The 24,212-nt window shown below is 37.6% G+C and overlaps 1 protein-coding gene across 1 annotated transcript in view; it reads right to left on the reverse strand.

Moving 5' to 3' along the window:
* Positions 1-24,212, reverse strand: part of LOC149417748 (C3 and PZP-like alpha-2-macroglobulin domain-containing protein 8) — a 445,592-nt gene that overhangs the window by 155,511 nt on the left and 265,869 nt on the right. The window contains exon 10 of the mRNA XM_089639401.1: positions 10,437-10,554. Within this exon, the coding sequence (XP_089495527.1) occupies positions 10,437-10,554 (118 nt within the window). The remainder of the gene's footprint in view (positions 1-10,436; positions 10,555-24,212) is intronic.

The raw sequence follows: 24,212 nt of genomic DNA on the forward strand, positions 1-24,212 counted from the left end.
AAACACGCTCTGGAACGTACCGCAAACATACCGTTATATATTATTTCAACTGAATAAATTGTGGAATAAGAAAAATTAATCTAAATAAATTTTCTCCATTGAACCACGGAGGTTGCGCTAAAAAGAAGATTTCGTAAAAACAATGTATTTGCTCTTATTTGTATCCATTATGGGTTTGCGGGTACAGTTTTGAGGACGTGTGCCTCGAATTGAACACGATTTTAGAAAGAGAATTAGCGTAACAAACCCGTGCGTGTTTCAACGCCTCATATTAAAGACGGAAAAGATAATACGCTGCCCGGTTATCGGTGGTTGTAATTGAATATTCATTCTCCAATCGAAAATAGCTGAAGTTGTTTATAATCCCATAACATCGTGAGGGCTCAGCCTCTCTGCATTTAGCATTCTCTATATTCACATTTCTTCCGAAAGTTTTCCGCAGCGAAGAATAGGGCAGTCAACTGTATGCCGCCCCTCTGAAATGACTCAAAGTGTCTTGTGAGAACATCACTGTACTGGCACGCTGAGCACAAGTCCAAGCCTCTTTGATAGACTTTTTTTTAAGAGCAGCGGGGGTTTGATGTCAAACACCCCTCGGTTTGTTGAGCTTTTCGTTCAATCCAATTTGTGACTCCCGTCACCTCTCTCAAAAATCTCATTTCGACATTTTATTTTATACTGGCTGGAGCCCTCGACAGTACCCGGTTTACATACGGAGTTTTTTGAGATCAATGACATTTCTCTTGTTTTGAAGGTCACGTGTGCGAAATTTCACCAATCTTGAAAGAAAACTGTATGTTTGTAAAATAATCGAATCCACGCCATGCTATATGATTTGGTACCCGCTCTTCTTAATATAAATAGATAGATGATTTGGTACCTCGCAAGCTACTTCGTGATGTTTTCCTTTGTACGAAGTTAAAACACCTAAAATCGAGGGTAAAGGTTTGGCTTATGATGTTTTTATTATTTTTGAGTCCGTACACGAACCCAATTACGCTTTGAAAATTTGCACCAAAAAAATATTTAAAATAATTAAATTACGATTAATTTACTCACATTTTAAATGTAAAAATAACGATCTGAGTTTGAGAAGCATTTACTCATACGTTCAGAAAAATTCTTAGGGTCTTACTTTTAGATAACTATTAATGTATCGAGAATATATAATTACTAATTACCCCGCATAACCCGACGAAGTTCGCGCTTTACGAGGGGAACTATCGAAACTAACTTACTCCGGAGAGTTGCGATAGAGTTTAGGAAAAGGTTTACTGACTACTCCAACACATATAAATATTAGGGAACCCGACCAGCAAACTACGTATGAGTTCGGATGAATCAATTTTCCATCAGCAAACTTACTGGATCTGTTTATGATTGCTCTTTCAGCCATCAACGTGAAATAATAATATAAGCTCTAAATTTAGTTCGTTATGGTTAGTTATTTTGTGTACTTTGTTGACGTACATAAACTACTGCTTGTAGCGAGTTTTTTGATATTTTTATGTAATTATTGTGAGAAGGTGCTGGTGATTTTCAAAACATAAATACGTATTAGATATATACTCGCAGTTTGAAAGAAAGTTACTTGGTGTAATGGTGAGTTTGATTGTTTTACAAATCTACAATTTTATTCCGAGACTGATGGCATATAGTACTACACTAAGCCCTCAGAAGAGGAAGGTCACTGTCTATATGAGTTTTGGAAAAACCACCCTATCCTCTTTTCTGACCCTTTATAGAAGAAATTTGATTCTTCTTGATTTACATTCTGCAAGAGTATTCATGTTTATTGAAAAAAAACTGCATTATTTATTCGCCTGATGTTTGAGGTAAAAAAATTCGTACTTTAAACTTGGATGTCAAGAAAATAAACGCATTACTTTTGAATTGGAGTTCGTTGCCACTTGGCAGTGCAGTTTCCCGGCCCCGAGGACCATTACAAGTAAATATATGGGCCCGTGGAGTGGACTCCGGGGAGGACTTATTTCCGGGCCCTCCTCATTGCTATGCGGGACATTGTATTGTTTCTAAGAGAAAAAAATGCGCATTGTGCAGGTTAATTTATGCAGGCATCATAAATTTGTTTGTTACGGCAACATTTTTGTTTTTTCTACGGTTAAACGTGTGATGAATCAAGGTCTCTCCCGAGGTAGATGATATAATCCGTCATAGTAGCGCTATCTATCGGCACAGTCGCGTATGAATTACAGGGAACTGCATACAAAGGTGGGGGAGTTTCCTTTAGGGTTGCGACGAAAGGGGTAGGCGTGACTTTCTGACAGGACAAAAGAAATTACAGATAGGAGGCGTGTTTAGGCTTTGATTTATATAGCATCGACCTTGGAAATATTCCCACAAAATAAATAGGTGAACGAACGGGCCTAGGATCAAGGTTAAATCACTTGACATTCTAGGGGTTCAAAACCTTTTTTTTGGGCATAACATCACTCGGACGAAGCGAGATTTGGTGGAAACAGGTCTGTTACTCGAGGTTAAAAGTAAGAGGGTTGCCAATTTCAGACACTTGAGAGTGTTGATTTTGGGAAAATTTCGAACATGGTTCTGCGTCATTTAGTCGGTAATAACCGTTATCGAAAGTACTTAATTTTATACGTGGTTTATGGAAGACGAAAATACATTAAAATTAATGTATAAACGCTTGGCAGAGGAATTATGACCGAGTACATACGGGTTTGTTATGAAGGGAACTTGAGACCTCTGATTGATGTGAAACGAGTTGAGGGACGAAGAGAGAAGATAAGCGTGTGACAGAATCATTTGGGCCAACACCCATAATTGCAGAGAGGAATCGTGAAAATTCAGTAATAGTTCTTAAAATGAAACTGGCCAAAGAAATAAACAGGTTATCAAACCGATGCGATCTCGGACAGAAGGCAAGGGGTAAGCGACATGATATGTACTGGGATATTTCAACTAGAACAAGTACCGAAAAGACCTTAGGAGGTTGGAGTAATCAGTGAAAAGTGTGATTATTATACTAAACTACGAAAGGGGAAGGTGAATAAATGTGCAATGTAAGAGACGACCTTACGGAAAGGGATTTACCATACGGAGGAAGGGGAATGGTTGTCAGAAGTGATCGATTCGGGAGGACGGACGTGTACAGCATTCAATTCGACAAAAGGCGAGTTGCGAGTTCTATTTTCACACGGAAGAAAGAAGATTGAAGGTAGGCTGTAGGATATATCCACGAAAACGGAAAGTTAAGAGGAAAATTTTGATTAGTTACGCGTAAGAGGACATCTTAGCGTACTAAAGGAAAGGTCATCAGAACACACATCACGGACCAAATAGAAACGCGAAAAATTTAAATTAGAAAAAACAGGTCAATTTTGACGGATTATAAGGCACCTGCAGGATGGGGCAAACTTCAGAATTTCACCAGTACGGGCCTGTGTTGTGAGACAGCAGATGCCCATTTTTTCTGAGAAACGCAGAAGGGTAGGTCTGATAAGTTTTAAGTCACACAGGGGATATTGGGCAAGGAAGATAAGACCGTAACGCTTCAATAAAGGTTGGATCGCAATGACAAGCGTAGTTAATTACTGCTATAAAACATCATGCGCGGGCACAAATCGAGATAGTTCGTCACAAGTCGCCGAGGACCTTTTAAGGGAGTATACGCGCCGCGCTAGGAGGAATTATCACTTTGGTCATTATCCTGGACTTAGAGATTTTCTGGTCAAAAACATACAGTTAAATTCAGTGTTTGAAGAAATTAGACTCAGTGTCCTTGACGTAATAACAAAATTCAGGTTGAAAGGTTGAACGCAATTTTATGGATTCAAATAAAGTCACGGATTATAAATGAATTGTATTAAAATTAATAAACGTTAAAATTTCTTCTCGAATAAAGTTGAGCGCGATTGTTATGGATTCAAATAGAGTCACGGATCATAAACAAAAGATTGTAGTCAAAAGATAATAAACCAAAAATATTCTTCTCGGAAAAAAATTAAACGAAAGTGATAAAACTTTAATTGGGGGCTTCAATGGAGCCTCGGATTAAAGTCAAATTATAACTGAAATCTATATACCTAAGTATCCTGCTACCGCGCTTTGGGCTCGATCGAAGCCGTGTTACAACGAAATTTTTCAATAACTACCAGGTTAGGGAGGAGATATCGAAGCACATTCGTTACGGCCGGTAGAGAGGGTAACACAATAAAAATTAGGAAAATAAGGTTGAGGATGTATCAGGTGGAGGTAAAGTTATTATGTATAAGCTCAGGGTAAATCTAGTGATATTCGCGAACACCCCGCCCAAAATAGCAACGGTTGTGTAAACCCAACCCGGATGTTGTTATTTAGCGGATAGGGACTGGGTAAGTGTTTTTATTTCCAATTCAATTCAACCAAATTCCCAGATGGACTTGGAACGCCTGAAGCTGATATTTGCCGACTGACAGTTACTACTAATCCACTTTAATATGTACATAAAACCAACATGTCAATTTTCAGGATTCCCCGACAATATCAATATAATTACCCTCAAGCCTTACCCCATTCCCAAATTTACCCCTCGAGTAAACTTCATAGTTGGGTAATGTCTGATAGCGTCGCTGCAAATCCGTTTCTCACAAACACGGACTAGACAGAAGGATTTTTTTTCTCACGCTATCACGTGAGAGGGGTTGTCAGCGTGGACGGATCGGGCCAACGAAGCGCTGGATGGACTACACCCTCTGACGGGGCCGTGTGGAGTTATTGGGCACGAAAGTGGAATGGAAATAGTGATGCCAATTGGTAATGAACGGGAACATGGCCTGCAGTTGGGGCGTGTAGGACGAAGGCACTTTGGACGTCTGTGAAAATCCACGTGGAGGGCGACGGCGTGAGATGACGTGGGGATAAGTCCGCAGCACTATCACATTATTCAATGGTGTCGACCGAGAGGCTGATGTAAGCCAACTGGAACGCTCCCTTGGCGGAATTACAACAGCTTCTTTGAGGTGAACTGTAGGTCTGACGGCACGTGGGAGTTTGAGCTTCATCAGGCAAAACCTACACGACACACTTTTCGCGTTAGTATCATGACATGGGATGCAATTACCTTCCCCATCTAGACTCAGTAAAGTAGTTCGTCCGGAGGAATGGGCGTTGGAGCGATTTCGGAAGTGGCGTGATGACTTAATTCGCTTTCTCTTGGACGTGAATGGATCCGATAGGTCAGGGTACCTTTATGAAATGGGTCGCCAGCTATGGGGTATAGTCTAGCCACGTCGGGGTCAGCGTTTGATTTCTGATCACCATCCACCGTTCTCGTATTTGGTCAGCGGAGGAGCCAACGTAATTTGCAAAAAAAAACATTTCGATCACATAGTTTACCCTTCCTCTCTCCCCCCCCCCCTCTCGTCCCTTCCCTATAAAAGATTAAGTGTCATATAACAAAATTAATACATGTAAAACAGAATGAAGGCGACCCCGGAGCTGAGATGGTGAAAACCGTCGCGCTATGCATGTCAATACCATACTATACTAATTTGTGCAATAACGAAACTATTTCATGTCCTCGGATTTATTTAAGGTAGGAAAGAGCTTAAAAGGAAAGGTTTACAATTGATTACTACTGTATTAGAGTTAGGGGTACTGTAGGAGACGAGAGTAGGCTAAACGCGCGGTCTTATAAGAAAGTTTTTAAAATTTTCAATAGTAAAGGGATCATTCACTCTAATTTAAACGAACCAGGATTACCACAAATATATGCATTAATAGCCCGTTCATATCTCATATGAATTTCAAAACCAAAAAATATACAACGCTGAAAAAGGGGCATTATTGCGAATTAAAATCTTAAGATCTTTTGCCGTATGTTCCATACGGGGGTCGAAAGGCTTAGCTAGAGTTTCCACCTAAGGTAGCCTTTTAAGGGCGCCACCAACAGCTTAGGAAAATCGAAGGGCAATGACCAGGATGTTACAACATTTTGCAGATCAGACAGGAGAAATAACCATTATTTCAATATAGGTATAAATGTAGAAGGATGGAACCATTACAAACGACGGCCTGCGTGGTCGAGGGGTAAGGCTTTCAAATAGCTCCAGAGCTCGCGGTTTTATTCCTGCGTGCGGAAGTAAATTTTATTAAATTGGTTTATGTTATTTAGCAATTTATTCATTGAAATATTATATATACTTTATTTGTGGCACGTTCCAAAGTGCAAAATACTCTAAGCATCGGCCTGGTGTAAGACCACCACTAAGAATTGAAATATGCCTTTAGCCGTGTTAGGTGACCATATCTAAAGAGCCAGGTACTTTCTCACCTTACTCTTCTACTTCTCCTTCCCTCTCCATTACATTCAGCCTCACAACACACCCCAATTGGGAAGCCATAAACTCATTGGCTCCAGACAGTTGCGAGCTGCTGGAATTCTTGTGCGGTATTGACATAAATAAAACTGGATTGACCATCTACAGGCTTCATCATTCTTGAAAGTGTGGAAAAAACCGAATTTACATTACAAAACTAGTTGCGTAAAAGTGTTTTCATAAAATTTGCTGCACTGGTTGTTTTACGTGTCAAGATACAGTTTCAGCATGTATGAGTTAGTTTTATTAAAGCAAATTAGTTTTGCGCCTCACGCAAGTTTTTGGCAACGCTTCTGCTCAGTGGACGCATTTTCTCATGGATCAAAATGATTGCTGATGTTGAGGTTTTAATGACACAAAATTTTACGTAAATTCTTAACTGTTTTGCTGTCGTGAAATTAATTCCAACATGCGTGAGAGTAGTTTTGTAATGTTTATTTTAGATATTGCAGGTTAATAGGTTGTGTGAAATGATAATACCCATAAATAATTAATATGTGTGATTGGTATTAGTCCAGTTATTTCGAGCAGTGCCAGGTGAATATTGGACTGATTGTACAAAACTTTGAAGATAAGAGACATAGACTAAGAAAAATACTAGAAGTCCCTTCAATACAATTTTGAATTGAAAAATGTCCCGCTAACCTACCGTTTGTGGATAGACTACTTAGCACCTGGACTGTCTCTATTACACTTGTCTGAAGTTGTATATCGCCATCACATTTGAATTTCGTAATACATGCCCAAATAAAGCTTATATTTGGATCACGAAATACGTCCACAAGGCACTTCTTGTGTTATTCTTTATTTTATGCCAATAAGTCTCCATAAAGATTTGATTGAATTCTACAAAAGATGGCAGTTGTTAGCTAAAATTCGCTCGGAATACCTGAATTCTTCATCGAAAAACATTTAGGAAATAAAATAGATTTACAGTTTTTTAAACATTTTTTTACGAGCTTCTTTATGACTTTAGGTTATAAGAGTAAAGGCAAGTTGAATACGAAAGCAGCGATGGGTTGGAGACGAAACTAAAACGCAAGTAACGCCCGCCGTAGTAAGCCAGCAGCCAGCGGTACTAAACTAAGTAAACCAAACGTTATTTGCCGGCGAGCTGAACAACTTGTGACAAATCGCCAAACTTGGGAGAACTTGCTAACTCTCTACTGTAAATAATAGTTGGTGGAGTAATAATGTCCAGTCAGGGCACTTTCATAAAGTGGGTATGGATGTTAGGCTTGCTAAAATACGTAAAAGTCTTAAATCAGTTCATCTTGTCGATGAATCTCAAAACTTAAATAAATAATCAGTCCCCTCATTGAGATGTATTCTTTGTCTTAGTGACTACGATCCGTGAGACATAGTTCATAAAAAAACTTATTTAATTAATTAAAATAAACACAGACGTCTGTATTTATCGTCGGTCAAAGGTCGGTTGTTGACGTTTTAAACGAAATAAGATTTATTTTTTAAATTTGTTTGCACTTATCGAATCAAATTATGACTAAACGAATTTCAAAAAAGTTATTGCTTCAGATTTGTGTAGATTCAAAATGGATTAAACTTTTTTTGATCTTGCGATAAAATAAATAGTACCTATTTATTTATTGCACCGCCACGAATATTAAATTTTTTACTCACAGAATATATCTTATTTTAGCATTTTTCAAAATAGCATTCTAACAAAAACATAATCGCCACATGGGTACAAAGGTATAGGAATATTTCATGAATCTATCTAAATAACTATCATATCGAACAAGGTACAAATAATATTCCCTTCCGATACCGCAACCTTTTTCATAAACACGTAATTTTGGATTTGAGGTTGAAATAATTCATATTCGAGGCAAACTGAATAATATTTAAAATCAAAAGATATAACAAATATCTAGTACGGATATGAGCTATTTATTTATTTATTTTTAAATTATGAAATATAAGACATTAAAAAAATTAAAAAAATTGATTGAGAAGCAAATATGGCAATTTTTGTGAATTAATAGTAATTATTATCTTCCCATAATATGGTCCAATTCGAAAAATAGAGTTAATATATTTTTTATTTGGTTTACGCCCAGCTGGGCTTTTACATGGCCCTTTATACACAAACCTTTTAAAGCATGAAATAACGTGAAGATAAACTGAATATGAAACAATATTAGTAAAACATGTAACAATAACGTAAAATAACAAACTATAACAATACTACATATTAGATACAATACTAACTACTACACTACCATCGCTACTATAATTTGTACGATTTAACAAACTGCTAGTGTAGATTACGTTTAATTCTATAAATGGAGTCAGTAAATATATCAACCTCCAAACTTGTTGCTCTGATCAATGATCATGCATCCTATTGATTAGTGAGTGTGTCGGATAGTTGGTTGTGTATGTATTGCCGAAGAATGTAACGTTTTGTCTTGTGTTCCTAGTCAGCACATGGAATTTAATAGTGGCAACGATGGTAGGGCTGTCAATCAAGTTTATGATGAATCTGTACAACACAACCAGGTTCTGACATAATTCTCCGGTAAGACGGCGTTAATAGATGCAATTGATTCATCAAGCTGACATTATTAATATAATCAATTGAAATTTTGAGGTTAAAATTGATATACCTAAGAAATTTGTTCTGAATCCTTTCTATATTGTTACAGTGAAAGGGGACCAAAAATGTGAATTATATTCCACTTGACTTCTATGATAATGGATTACTCACGCTCTTTATAATGTTCCGGCACTCCCCTGTCTGCTAGTTACTCACTTTATACAGTCACGCCATTATTAAAAGCAAACAGACCGTACAAATGCTTAGCAAAAGTTGCATTATTTTGATCAGCGAAGAACAGAAAAGCTTTTAATGAAAAAAAAATGGTAAAACTCGTTTTTCTTTTGTACTTTGACTTATAAAGCGTAGTTATTTGACTTCAATTAATCTCTAATTATTTAGAAGCTTGTTCTACGAAATGAGAAATTACTGTCGGAATCGATGTCATAAGCCATTTTGTACAGTTTATTATTTATAGATGTAAATTAAATCTGTTGGTTTCAAAATGTAGTTTTATCCTAGAACTATCTGATTTATTTTATCCAATAATATTACCACTTTTAGATATTCTTGCAGATCAAAGTAAATGTTCTTATCAATCCTAAATGTAGTTTTATCCGAGAACTGTCTGATTTATTTTATCTAATAATATTACCACAGACAGATATTTTTGCAGATCAAAGAGGCTTCGACAACTCAACTCTAAATGTCGTTTCATCTTAGAACGGTTTGATATATGTTATCCAATAAAATATCGTTATGGTTCGCATTGAAAAAAATACACCTTAATTCATTATAAAAATATAAATTATAAGTATTACTTAATTTTAATCGAATACATAATGATCGTCACATTGTGTTAAGCGGAATTCAAAATAGGTCGGTATTACCGTACAGAAATTTAATTTAAATTTCAAAACGTTCACTAGTTTTCCTTTTCAAACTGATATTCGAGCGATTAGTAAATGACCGAGAGGGCCAAACCATCAAATTCTCGGTCGTCGCGAGTCGTGATTTTAAAACTCAAGTTAGCTGTCTTCCAACATTGCAAAAAAACCCCTTTCCGCTTGTGATAATGGTAGTGGAAGGTATTTAAACATTCTAAGGTTAAAAACATACAGTTAAATGAGATTGTCTAGTACAACGAAATTTATTTTTTGGCTAAAAAGTATCATATCAGAGAACCTCACCAAAGAAATTTTTTAAAAAGAAAGATGTAATTCGTAAAAACGTTGAAATTTGTTGCCGGCCAAAAATTGTGTGACAACATGAAGCACTGCCATTCGAATTAAGAATTATACTCGTATTGCGAGTGACGTCACGTGACAAAATTGAATCACTTTGATAGCTCATAACATAGAATAGAAAAACAATTTTTTAAATGTTATTTTGTTTTATAGTAATTAGTAATACCCCAAAAACATATCACTATAATACTCATAATAATATAATCTAAAATCATTATTTGGTTTTCATCAAAATTTAAAGAAATAGGAGACAACCTGTGATTCTGTGTAAAAATGTAGGGCTAATCTCACCTGCTTGTGATACAGAAGAACCTGAAACTCAGTGACGTCACTAACCGGCTCTCCGTCCGGAGTTACGTAATACACCAACAGCTGACTGGAGGGCGCCATGTCTGCTTTCACCGGGAAACTGCAAATACAAATACAACCATGTTTATTCAAATAGACACAAGAGTCCCAACTGCTACCGACTCTCTGGATAAGTATAACCATATTTACATGCCATATTTAAGTTTTATTTTTAACTGTGACAAATGATTTTTGTTTATGGTATATTTATATAGTTAAATAAATAAATCTGACGGAAGCAGTGGAGAGGAGATGGGTAGAGGAAGGTGGGGAAGTACCTGGCTATTCAGATTTGGTCACCAAATATAACGTTTCAATTCTGAAAGAATCGATAATTTTGAGAAAAAAAATTATGTCAAAAATCTTTTTTTTGTTGGTGGGCGTATTTCGCGATCCAAAAATCTGGCAAGTCGGGCTTTAAATTTCTAAAACTGTGTTTCATCATCATTTTGAAATTCAAATGGGACAGTGATACATAATGGCAGGCAAGTATAAGAGAGGCAAAGCGCATGGTAAATGGGCTTGAACCAAAAGGAATTAAGTGGCTACATCAGTTTTCATTCAAATCTGCACGGAAGACATTTAAATTGTGTATTATCTTGTAATGTTTTCCCCCTCCCTCCACGTTCTCGTTAACGGATTAATCTTTTGCTCGTTTGATTTGGCTCTTCTCGCGGTTTATCAACCCTTCAATCTTAACGAATTAATATGTCACGTTGTGTCAATTTTTTGTTTCGACAGGGATTAATTCATTGAAGGATCCTTTTAATTGGTTGTGGTAACTTTGGTTCTTTTTAGATGAGGCGTGTTACATTCTGTATGGTTTGAAAATAAGACAATGACCGACTACCCTGATTTTAACTACCTTTTCCTACCTTGTTTGCTCGCCCAAACGTTTCCGGTTGCTGCAGTTGATAATGTGCTAATATAATGAGACAATTAATTACAAATTAAGTACATGAAATTCACTATAGACAATTCAATTCAAGATGCACAAGATTCTAAGTTAATGATTTGACTATGGATTGTTAGTTTTGTGAGTTATTTCTATGAGTAGGTATTTTCGGGAATAGCTAGAGACAAAACATGTGTTGCTTTCGATTGGTCTCCGTCCAAATCCCACCCATCAACGTGACCAGCTCGAGAGCAGCCAAGTTGATGGTCCAATCCCAACACCTCCAGAAATGAATTGAATATCGCTCAGCGACAGATGAGATAATGACATGTTTTGCCTCCTGCCGGAGGGTGATGAAGGTGGAATGTGGGTCCTTGGTGGTAACTGTTGATGTTGATGTTGATGATGAATGATGAAGATTCATCTTATACCGTTAGGTACAAGGGGCTGCTCCGGTCCGGTGGCATGATAGCCAGGTGTCAGGAACCATTTGGGCCACGTGGGTAGCGCGAGGTTTAGGTCGCGTCAACCTCCCCCAAATCGATGATGAGTTGAGCTTCGCCAGCATGCCGAAAATTAGGAGTCCACTCTACTAACCTCAAACATAAACATATACTGAAGTGGTTTGCATCAGCAACGTCAGGAGTTCGGGAGTCCCGTGAACACCCCTCTGGTTTACGCTCGTAAGGATAATGATGAATTCAGCTTCAGTTTGTTCGACTTCGCCTCTGCAGTCACGCTACTCCAAATAGCTCCTGGCTCCAGTCTATACAGCTTCTCGTTCCAGTAGAGGTAATGACACATATTTATCATATGTACAATACAGAACATACTTCAAGTCTTTCGTCCACACTCAAAATAGTCATGTCAATATTTAATTTGAACGGGGCGTCCATCCGACATAACGAATGTTTCCTAGACGGGAGATTTTACCCCACTTCAAAGTCATGGTCATTCGCTCTATCGTTTGTTACCCTCCGTTCGCTTCAAATATCAAAGAATGGTAGAAATTGATATCCTCGACTTCCGGCGCTAAGGATCAGGGATACTGGAATCATCAGGTCGTGAATCTGAAATCATCCGATCTCCGTCAGCTCAAACGGTTTCAGTCGGAGTCAATTTCCAACCTAATTCTGGATGACTTCTCCTCCTATAGTGGGGTAAGTACTTATTGAATTTGACAGGAAGGACGTCAGAAAGCGCCGAAACAACTTCATATTCGTCACGATCCCTTCGTTCTGTCAGCGAGAAAATCCTCCTCACACGCCAGCCAAGAATAGCATAGCCCTTATCCGCTTTGTTCCTTCGTCTACCAGCTAACTCAAGTAGGAAAGCCCATTAGCAATTTTCGTTCCCTTCGATCTGAACTCAGTGGAAGCGTCCTCTCACCAGCTGAAAATACTCGAAACAGAGGTCTATTCCGGGTGACTATCTAAGGCTGGTCCGCCAACACCTTCGACAGAAACCGGTGCTCTTACGGGAATAACTCAACCACACCAATAGCAGGGGAAAAAGCCGGCGCTGCTATACTAAAATAGACGTTATATCGGTATCCAGGGTTATCGACTTTGCTAACACAAGAGTCCCTATTAGGCAAGCCAAATTACAAATTTCGTTCCCTTCGCTTTTGTCGCTTTGGTAAGATAGGACAGCCTACGGAAAATTCGTATACTTCGTCCCCGTCAAACCCATGAAAAATTAAAATCTCGCTTGATAGAATAGGAATGCCAGACAGATGCACTCTCTCGGCGACTAGCCTCGATCCGCTGCGTTATTCCGATTCAAAAATGAATTAAAAGAGCGATGTTTGAATAAATTATATTTAATTAAATATATTTTATGAATTCCGTATAGAATAAGTTGAATTCCCAAGGAGGATACGACAACTCATTTTCAAATAACAGGCATTGAAGATTTAATTTACCGTTCTATCCGTTACTATAAAAACACTGCATAAATACAATGGTTTGTGTTCTTTAAATTTTGGCGCTAAATATAACTACTAGAGAATTATTAAATCATTTTAAACTCATAAACAATGTCTATTGTTGGATGATCTAAAGCGGTTTCAGGGTAACCGTTCTTCGTCCCTTTTTTTTAATGGCCAGGTCTCGTAATTTATGACCTCCTTCGCTAACGGGTACCTATAGTGCTCAAGTCGAATACCCTTACTTCAAAATACAATTGGATTATTTGGTTTACATTAAGGAAATAAGTGTTAATAATTAGATTATAATAGACTTACCGATACATCTTAGTGTCAACAATCCAAATAATTATAAAAAAACAAACACAGTCACATGCAGAAAACTCATGCTGTTAGAAAACCGCACCTTCTACACTAAATGATTTTAGCCGTGTTCGCGTCCCGACGATTAATTCTTGTTGACGCGCTTCTTAGTTTTTACTAACTCGACTATCTTAAAACGCTGACCGATCCTGGTTATTCCTGACCGTCTCCCAGACCTTGAAACTCTGACCCCCTTGACTTTATTTCCCGCCTCCCAACGTTTTCAAACTGACTATCTTGAACCGCTTTTTCTAACCACCGACTATCGACTTGCTTCTTCCGATCTTCAACGCTAACTCCCTATCCGCCCGCGCTCCCTAATCACGACTCCCTTCTCCCGTTCTTCCACGTTAACTGTCTTGAACCGCTTTTTCTAACCACGACTATCGACTTCCTCCTTCCGATCTTCAACGCTAACTGTCTTGACCGTCTCCCCGCGCTTTCAAATCCAGACTCCCCCTTCTCAAACCAACCCCCCAAATCACCATATGCGATTTCTAATTTATGTTCTTTTGAATTCTGAATGCTTTTTGTTTTCAAAAGACAGAAATGCACTAAAGGAACACATCAATTATGGCCCTAGAACCTGTCACATTAATTTTAAATCGTTTCAAAACCAATAAATTGTTACTTCTCCAGTAAAGTCTAATTCTTTGTTCAAAGGATGAAACTTGACTACCCCCAGTCCAGCGGCGTGTTGGCCCACCAGCATTTTAGCTCGGCTTACTATTATCAACCACCATCACGGAGGTCTCTGCCGATACAGTGCATGTTCCTATTTTTTTTTTCTCTACCCTAATAAATCTAAACACTTGTTTCTAAAGCAGCTTTAAGGCCAACATCTGGTAAACTCCTACTTCGTGAAATCAACTGAAAATTTCTTTCCCACCATAATAAATCAACAATAAAAAAAAATTATCCCAGGGCGAGTCCATCACAGCTCCCTTCTGGAAAAATAATAGTGGGAGTAGATACGGAGATAAGCTATTGTCAGCTATTATTGTTCCATCACCCTAGCAGCAGAACACGTTTGAACTCGCCAATAATGCATTTTTTTTTTCCAAACCTTCCTAGGTTTCACTTGCTCCCCACTGCCCTGTTCTTGTCGCTAAAATTGTTAAAACTCCTAATCCCTTTTACCTTTTATTTTATTTTTTTTTTTTTTTTATATATATTTTTTTTCTACGAAAGATTTCCCAATCCGCCCCTGTCTCGCTCGACGTTCTTATCTTTCTCTGGTAGGTCCGTTATGGGGCCCTTTTGTTAACTTTTTGTGTGTTCCTGCCGTTGTTAATTGTTTTATGACTGAGCATACAGTAACCAAGATCTTGAGAGTTATTTCGCACTAATTATTTGCATTTTTAAGCGTTGGGTAATTTGTTTTGATGTTTTAATTCATGTGAATAGGACTCCTTCTATATGAACAATCTATTAGTGTACCTATATGTTTTGCGGTAATTCAGTTCCGTCTAATTAGAGTGGATAATCTCTTTACCAATTTAATTGATAAATTATTTCTCGTAAAACCGTGTGCCTTATTTCCTATTCCTCCTTACAGGACGCCTGATAATAATAATTATTATTATTGAATAATTTATATAGCGCCGTTTTCGTGAAAAGCTAACTCAAGGAACCTAATATTGTAGTAGCTACTAATATTTTGATAAGAGTTTTGTTGAACAACTATGTCGTATTATAGGAAAAAGAAGTGTGGAGGGGGAGGGGAAGGAAAAAGGGGTAAACTATACAAATGGAATCTCTTTCAAACTACGCTGTCTTACATTAGCCAAACAATAACGGTGAATGGTGATCAGAACTCAAACATTGACCTCAGCGTGTCTTAGGCTATACTCTAATAGCTGGCGACCCACTTCTTAAAGGTACCGTGACCTACCAGAACCCACCACGCCTGAAGGAAAACGAATTGAGACTTCCCAACACTTCCAGATACTGTTCCAGCGTATTCACTTCTGTGAACCTACTTTACTGTCTCTAAATGGGGAAAGTAATTGCATCCCATATCACGATGCTGACGCGAAAATGTGTCATGTAAGTTTCGTCTGATGAAGCCCTCCTTCCACGTGCTGTCAGACCTACACTTCACCTCTTAGAATCTGTTGTAATTAAGCCAAGATTGCGTTGGCTTACATCAGGTTCCAGGTCGACGCCATTGGAGTATTTGATAGAACTTTAACGGGTTTATTCCTACGGAATATCGCGCGAACATCTCTTCCACATAACCTTGCAGGAACCTCGCAGGTTACCTTCAGCTAGACGCCTTCAACAGCGAATTACACTCTTTTCATCCCAGAGTCTCTCATGTCTTCTCACCCTGTCTGTCATTCCTTTTTACATTGCATAAAACCGCGAAAGAGTGAAGCTTTCAGTATGCCGCGCTGATCCGCTCAGTTCACGCTGGCGTCTTCGTCCACGCGATAGCGCAGGAAAAAAAAACCATTTCGGCTTGCTAATATTTGTGTGATATTATTTTGACAGCGAAACTATCTAATTCTCCAATTATGAAGTTTAATCGTTGGTCGAAAATCGGGACAAAGGAAGGTTTAGTAATGTTGACAACACTACCGAGGTAATTAATGTTGATTCGATGGGGAGTCTGAAAAAGTATCAGGGAAACCCTAGGTATAAATATGTTTATATGTATACATTTTTTTTTTCACGAACCCTTTATTCATATATATTTTTTTATTTTATTTAATCGATTCTACTTCCGTAATTGGGATTCTGAAACTGACTTATTTTAAAACATTGTTAACATTCAAATACCAGCATCCTGTCCGTTGACCCACTTATGACGGTCAAGTTCGTAATAAGTGTCGTAATAAGCTATTATTTATTTTTGTCCCCGGGGAGAGGGTCCGGTCTAGTAGTACAATACATCTTTGTTATGATTTTACAACCGTCTTGGCCCTAGGGTCTTCCTCACCGTACGTCTATTATTGACTTTAAAATGTTTGTTTAAATTGCACTTTCCCTTTTCGTCTCCCTTCAAAGTAACACGGGCATGTGCCTAGCATGGCGGTCGAAAAAATCCTAAATGCATTTAATAAATAATTTCAATGAATAAGGAAACATAAAAAAAAGTTTTATCTGTTAATTCAGTCCTTATCGGAGGTGGGACATCAGCCTCTAGAATGAACTGGGTTTGTGTCTACTACTTGAAGAAACTATTTTCTCCCTCCACAATGTAATACCTTTAATAACTATGTCTTATCGGAGGTTGGATGACAATACAAAATTTTGTTTTACAATTTTATTTAAAATTTAAATAATCTAATTTATTCCCTACTGATAAATTCACGGATATTTTTATTACGGATACAATTTTATTTAAAATTTAAATAAACTAATTTATTCTCTGCTTATAATTCACGGATATTTTTATTTCGGATATTTAGCATTGAAAGCAAATAAACTAATGCGCTGGTATTAGGTCTACTACTGAAGGAACTATTTTCTCCCTCCACAATGTAATACCTTTACTCACTATGTCCTATCGGAGGTTGGATAACATCATAAAATTTCGGTCGTATATTTTTATTTGGAATTTAAATAAACTGATTTTTACCCTACTGATAAATTCACGTATAGCTCAACTATTATTGTAGAAATTCACTACTTTTCGCAGTTTTGTATTTAAAAAACTGAACTGTTAGCCCTGGCTTTTTATATTTTTTTTTCATTGTCTTGAACCAAACAGAATGTAAAACATTTTAATACCTCACCTCCTGGTCCAACGGCATCACTGTAATGTTTTCCCCCTCCCTCCACGTTCTCGTTAACGGATTAATCTTTTGCTCGTTTGATTTGGCTCTTCTCGCGGTTTATCAACCCTTCAATCTTAACGAATTAATATGTCACGTTGTGTCAATTTTTTGTTTCGACAGGGATTAATTCATTGAAGGATCCTTTTAATTGGTTGTGGTAACTTTGGTTCTTTTTAGATGAGGCGTGTTACATTCTGTATGGTTTGAAAATAAGACAATGACCGACTACCCTGATTTTAACTACCTTTTCCTACCTTGTTTGCTCGCCCAAACGTTTCCGGTTGCTGCAGTTGATAATGTGCTAATATAATGAGACAATTAATTACAAATTAAGTACATGAAATTCACTATAGACAATTCAATTCAAGATGCACAAGATTCTAAGTTAATGATTTGACTATGGATTGTTAGTTTTGTGAGTTATTTCTATGAGTAGGTATTTTCGGGAATAGCTAGAGACAAAACATGTGTTGCTTTCGATTGGTCTCCGTCCAAATCCCACCCATCAACGTGACCAGCTCGAGAGCAGCCAAGTTGATGGTCCAATCCCAACACCTCCAGAAATGAATTGAATATCGCTCAGCGACAGATGAGATAATGACATGTTTTGCCTCCTGCCGGAGGGTGATGAAGGTGGAATGTGGGTCCTTGGTGGTAACTGTTGATGTTGATGTTGATGATGAATGATGAAGATTCATCTTATACCGTTAGGTACAAGGGGCTGCTCCGGTCCGGTGGCATGATAGCCAGGTGTCAGGAACCATTTGGGCCACGTGGGTAGCGCGAGGTTTAGGTCGCGTCAACCTCCCCCAAATCGATGATGAGTTGAGCTTCGCCAGCATGCCGAAAATTAGGAGTCCACTCTACTAACCTCAAACATAAACATATACTGAAGTGGTTTGCATCAGCAACGTCAGGAGTTCGGGAGTCCCGTGAACACCCCTCTGGTTTACGCTCGTAAGGATAATGATGAATTCAGCTTCAGTTTGTTCGACTTCGCCTCTGCAGTCACGCTACTCCAAATAGCTCCTGGCTCCAGTCTATACAGCTTCTCGTTCCAGTAGAGGTAATGACACATATTTATCATATGTACAATACAGAACATACTTCAAGTCTTTCGTCCACACTCAAAATAGTCATGTCAATATTTAATTTGAACGGGGCGTCCATCCGACATAACGAATGTTTCCTAGACGGGAGATTTTACCCCACTTCAAAGTCATGGTCATTCGCTCTATCGTTTGTTACCCTCCGTTCGCTTCAAATATCAAAGAATGGTAGAAATTGATATCCTCGACTTCCGGCGCTAAGGATCAGGGATACTGGAATCATCAGGTCGTGAATCTGAAATCATCCGATCTCCGTCAGCTCAAACGGTTTCAGTCGGATTCAATTTCCAACCTAATTCTGGATGACTTCTCCTCCTATAGTGGGGTAAGTACTTATTGAATTTGACAGGAAGGACGTCAGAAAGCGCCGAAACAACTTCATATTCGTCACGATCCCTTCGTTCTGTCAGCGAGAAAATCCTCCTCACACGCCAGCCAAGAATAGCATAGCCCTTATCCGCTTTGTTCCTTCGTCTACCAGCTAACTCAAGTAGGAAAGCCCATTAGCAATTTTCGTTCCCTTCGATCTGAACTCAGTGGAAGCGTCCTCTCACCAGCTGAAAATACTCGAAACAGAGGTCTATTCCGGGTGACTATCTAAGGCTGGTCCGCCAACACCTTCGACAGAAACCGGTGCTCTTACGGGAATAACTCAACCACACCAATAGCAGGGGAAAAAGCCGGCGCTGCTATACTAAAATAGACGTTATATCGGTATCCAGGGTTATCGACTTTGCTAACACAAGAGTCCCTATTAGGCAAGCCAAATTACAAATTTCGTTCCCTTCGCTTTTGTCGCTTTGGTAAGATAGGACAGCCTACGGAAAATTCGTATACTTCGTCCCCGTCAAACCCATGAAAAATTAAAATCTCGCTTGATAGAATAGGAATGCCAGACAGATGCACTCTCTCGGCGACTAGCCTCGATCCGCTGCGTTATTCCGATTCAAAAATGAATTAAAAGAGCGATGTTTGAATAAATTATATTTAATTAAATATATTTTATGAATTCCGTATAGAATAAGTTGAATTCCCAAGGAGGATACGACAACTCATTTTCAAATAACAGGCATTGAAGATTTAATTTACCGTTCTATCCGTTACTATAAAAACACTGCATAAATACAATGGTTTGTGTTCTTTAAATTTTGGCGCTAAATATAACTACTAGAGAATTATTAAATCATTTTAAACTCATAAACAATGTCTATTGTTGGATGATCTAAAGCGGTTTCAGGGTAACCGTTCTTCGTCCCTTTTTTTTAATGGCCAGGTCTCGTAATTTATGACCTCCTTCGCTAACGGGTACCTATAGTGCTCAAGTCGAATACCCTTACTTCAAAATACAATTGGATTATTTGGTTTACATTAAGGAAATAAGTGTTAATAATTAGATTATAATAGACTTACCGATACATCTTAGTGTCAACAATCCAAATAATTATAAAAAAACAAACACAGTCACATGCAGAAAACTCATGCTGTTAGAAAACCGCACCTTCTACACTAAATGATTTTAGCCGTGTTCGCGTCCCGACGATTAATTCTTGTTGACGCGCTTCTTAGTTTTTACTAACTCGACTATCTTAAAACGCTGACCGATCCTGGTTATTCCTGACCGTCTCCCAGACCTTGAAACTCTGACCCCCTTGACTTTATTTCCCGCCTCCCAACGTTTTCAAACTGACTATCTTGAACCGCTTTTTCTAACCACCGACTATCGACTTGCTTCTTCCGATCTTCAACGCTAACTCCCTATCCGCCCGCGCTCCCTAATCACGACTCCCTTCTCCCGTTCTTCCACGTTAACTGTCTTGAACCGCTTTTTCTAACCACGACTATCGACTTCCTCCTTCCGATCTTCAACGCTAACTGTCTTGACCGTCTCCCCGCGCTTTCAAATCCAGACTCCCCCTTCTCAAACCAACCCCCCAAATCACCATATGCGATTTCTAATTTATGTTCTTTTGAATTCTGAATGCTTTTTGTTTTCAAAAGACAGAAATGCACTAAAGGAACACATCAATTATGGCCCTAGAACCTGTCACATTAATTTTAAATCGTTTCAAAACCAATAAATTGTTACTTCTCCAGTAAAGTCTAATTCTTTGTTCAAATGATGAAACTTGACTACCCCCAGTCCAGCGGCGTGTTGGCCCACCAGCATTTTAGCTCGGCTTACTATTATCAACCACCATCACGGAGGTCTCTGCCGATACAGTGCATGTTCCTATTTTTTTTTTCTCTACCCTAATAAATCTAAACACTTGTTTCTAAAGCAGCTTTAAGGCCAACATCTGGTAAACTCCTACTTCGTGAAATCAACTGAAAATTTCTTTCCCACCATAATAAATCAACAATAAAAAAAAATTATCCCAGGGCGAGTCCATCACAATCTAATCAGTGATTTTTGATACGTAATTATAGTAATTACATTGAAAGGTATTTTTTATTTACCCGTACACTTAACATGTCGAGATTAAGTCATATTTTTATGAACATATCATGAAAAAAGCTTCACAGTAAATAAATTATTAAAATGAATTTTAAATGCATCACTTCAATCCACAACCAATACCCTTGACGTCAAAGCAAAGCCCCCAGTACCCTGTTCCCTCGAGGGTAGTGGGAGAGTAGTGGGTAGAGGGTTGTGTGTACGTACTGGGTACTGGCGGGTGGCTTCCGTCCCATTTGTAACTTCGGGTAATTCCGTTAATTAAAGTATCAGCTTGATTAACTGCTGCCATCTCTCGGCAATATGCAATGAATGACTCCATGACAAATCAAATGCATTAAATATAATTTGGAGGATGAGGACGCAGTAAGGATTCTCACACTTTGAAAATGTATGTAGTAGTAGAAAAAATGTTTATTTCTGACAGAAACTTTAATAATTAAATTTGTAATCACTTAATTATATAAACACGGTGTCCGGAAACTCATATTACAAGCAAAAACTGGTGAATCTACTTCACACAGAGAACCAAAAAAAAAATTTTTTTCGTTCTATGAATTTTGACTATTTCAAAAACACTTTTTCCATTTATTTCGACAACCAAAGATTCCAAACATTGACGCATATTAAAATATATTCACCAGTTGGTATAAAACAATTAAAAAATCAGCAACCTTTTGGTAATTGTTTAAAACAGTATTATACTGCCCTGATGAGGCTACGGTTGTAGCAAAACCCGGTCGGCATTAAGTATTTACCCATAAGTGATGTTTACAAAGTTACTGTTTAATTTTAAATTAAAAAAAATTACTTAAAAAAAAATTATTGGGACTCGCTTTACTCGGAAACGAAAGCTCTTATAAAAAAACTTGTGTCTCAAAATCGACTCCAAATTTGTTGCAGATTCACCAGTTTCTTATTTTATCTTGATTGTATATACTACAAGCTTCCGGACACCCTGTATATATACCGTATGCAGCGTCCACAATACAACCCTAGGTAATCGGATAGTTATGATACTATTTTGAACGTTGATAGATGGAAGTGGTACAAATTAGAAAGAGCGATGCGAAGTAATTTAAAATCGAGCAAAATTGTTCCTTTTTGGTTTGAAATTTTGATCGCTTTGAAATATTATTTATGATTTAATTAAATACGGCGAGTAGAACAAACCTTGGCCTTTACTATAATGGAACACTTTTTATAAACCAGGCTTGTAAAAATGCATTCAGGTGAAATATCTCCTATGGTTTTATTGTTTAATGCGGCAAATGAAGTTCTTTAGAATATGATTGGAAAATACTTAAATATTTGTGCCTGTACTTCACTAAATAAAATATACACTAATTCATTTGGGCGATGTTTTTTATGCGTAAATTAGGATTGCGCTCAATCCGAATGCTACACGTCGAAGGGGATCACTTTAACCGTTCTTAAAAATATTACATATACACTAGATTACAAACCATCGTATTTTTTCCACATTCTTTAAATATAATATGCATGTTTTGTGTAAATATTCACCTTCCGGAAGAAATTATCTAAATGATAGTGAAAACCATATAAAAAGCCAAAGTTTAGAAGAACTAACCGCATAAACAGACGGACGCAAATATGATTGTATCATGTATATTTTCCTTTAGAAAAATTCAATAGGTGTCAAAAAAACGTACATGTTATCAGTGACACTGTCTAGGTTACGAATTCGTAAGAACTTTATAATCACTCAAAAAGATAGTTGAATATTGATAGTTCTAACTTTGAAATATAAAAAAAAAGTAATTAGGTCCCCATGGTCGAGTTGGTTGAGGCGTTGTCCGGGATAGACAGAGATCGTGTATTTGATTACCAGTTGCGATCGTTACCTTTTTATTTTTCAGTGTCTTGTTCTGTTTTATGCTTCGTTTAGATATATTAGTATTATATTTGTCTTTGATGATTTATTAAATAATATTCCATCTGATTATTCAAATAAACGAGTGATCGAAAATAATTCCAGATGTGAAAATTATTTTAATCGTCCTTTATAAATTAATAAGTTAATGTGATTTGATAAATGAAGAGTTTCCTGAAATTGATTTCAACCGATCATTGTTGATGTGAATTCCTGCAACTTGAATACAACACTATATGTAGGTACTTAACTGTTGTGGACAGAATATGCCAGCGGCTCTCGATCGTCGTTTGATGATTAATAATTCCAAGAACTCTTTGATGTTTCCTCGCTCATTCTCTGAGGTCGGTAACTAATTCAAAATAATAGTCGAGTTCATTTATCCATTTTAAAACTTGTGCCAAACAATAGAGCTTTTGTATTGCAACGTGCGCAACTTTGTGGCATTGGAGTGGGTTTAATAAAACTATATCCCGGTTGAGAAGTGTCGCCGAGCTTGCCAAAAACTAAACTTTACAAAGGAAATGTTGCCACGAGCCAAAACTTTTAACAAAACTGTGCACCACGTTCACGTTTATTTATAAAACGTTAAAATGACACCCAGTCAGCAAAACTGGTTACTTGAAAACACTTGATCTAAGCGTATAAATCAATTCTCGGTGTACAAATCGCAAGTGGCCACCACGGTTTATTTTTGGCAGCCATCTCTGGTCTGGAGCCCTAAAATACCCAGAAAATCCTCGACTCTGTGCAGAAACGGGCGGTCCGTTTGATAAATTTTCTTTTCTTAACAAAATAATTCCAATCTTTAGAGCACAGGTGCTGGGTGGGAATGCTGACCTTTTTCTCCCGTTATTTAAAGGAAAAGTTGATTAATTTATCACCGGTGCACAGTCCGAAAACACGCCAAACGCGCGTCTAACATTTGTATACAGTTGACATTATTTGTCACATAAGAAAGAACCGTTTTTACGACTTTAACGACGATTAGTCGGCCTCTGTGTTTCCTTCTCTACAACAACATTGGTATTTTCAAGACCCAGGTTCAATCCTTCCTTTCCCCATAGATGACATAAGTTTTGAGGGATTTTTTTCCTAATGGCGATTTGATTGAACCTTTGTAGTTACTTCAGACTTGATCAGTATATGGCCAAAATTATTCGTTTAAATGATATGTTATTTATTGACAATGCAGTCAATAAAAGCTGAAAAGTTGCATTTCGTACCCCAAGAAAAACAAACAATAAAATAAATAAATTACAAGATAAAAAAATTTAAAAAAACTACCCAA

This window comes from Hesperophylax consimilis, chromosome 14 (assembly GCF_061612785.1).
Source record: "Hesperophylax consimilis isolate HC1 chromosome 14, BYU_Hcon_1.0, whole genome shotgun sequence".
Taxonomy (NCBI): Eukaryota; Metazoa; Arthropoda; class Insecta; order Trichoptera; family Limnephilidae; genus Hesperophylax; species Hesperophylax consimilis.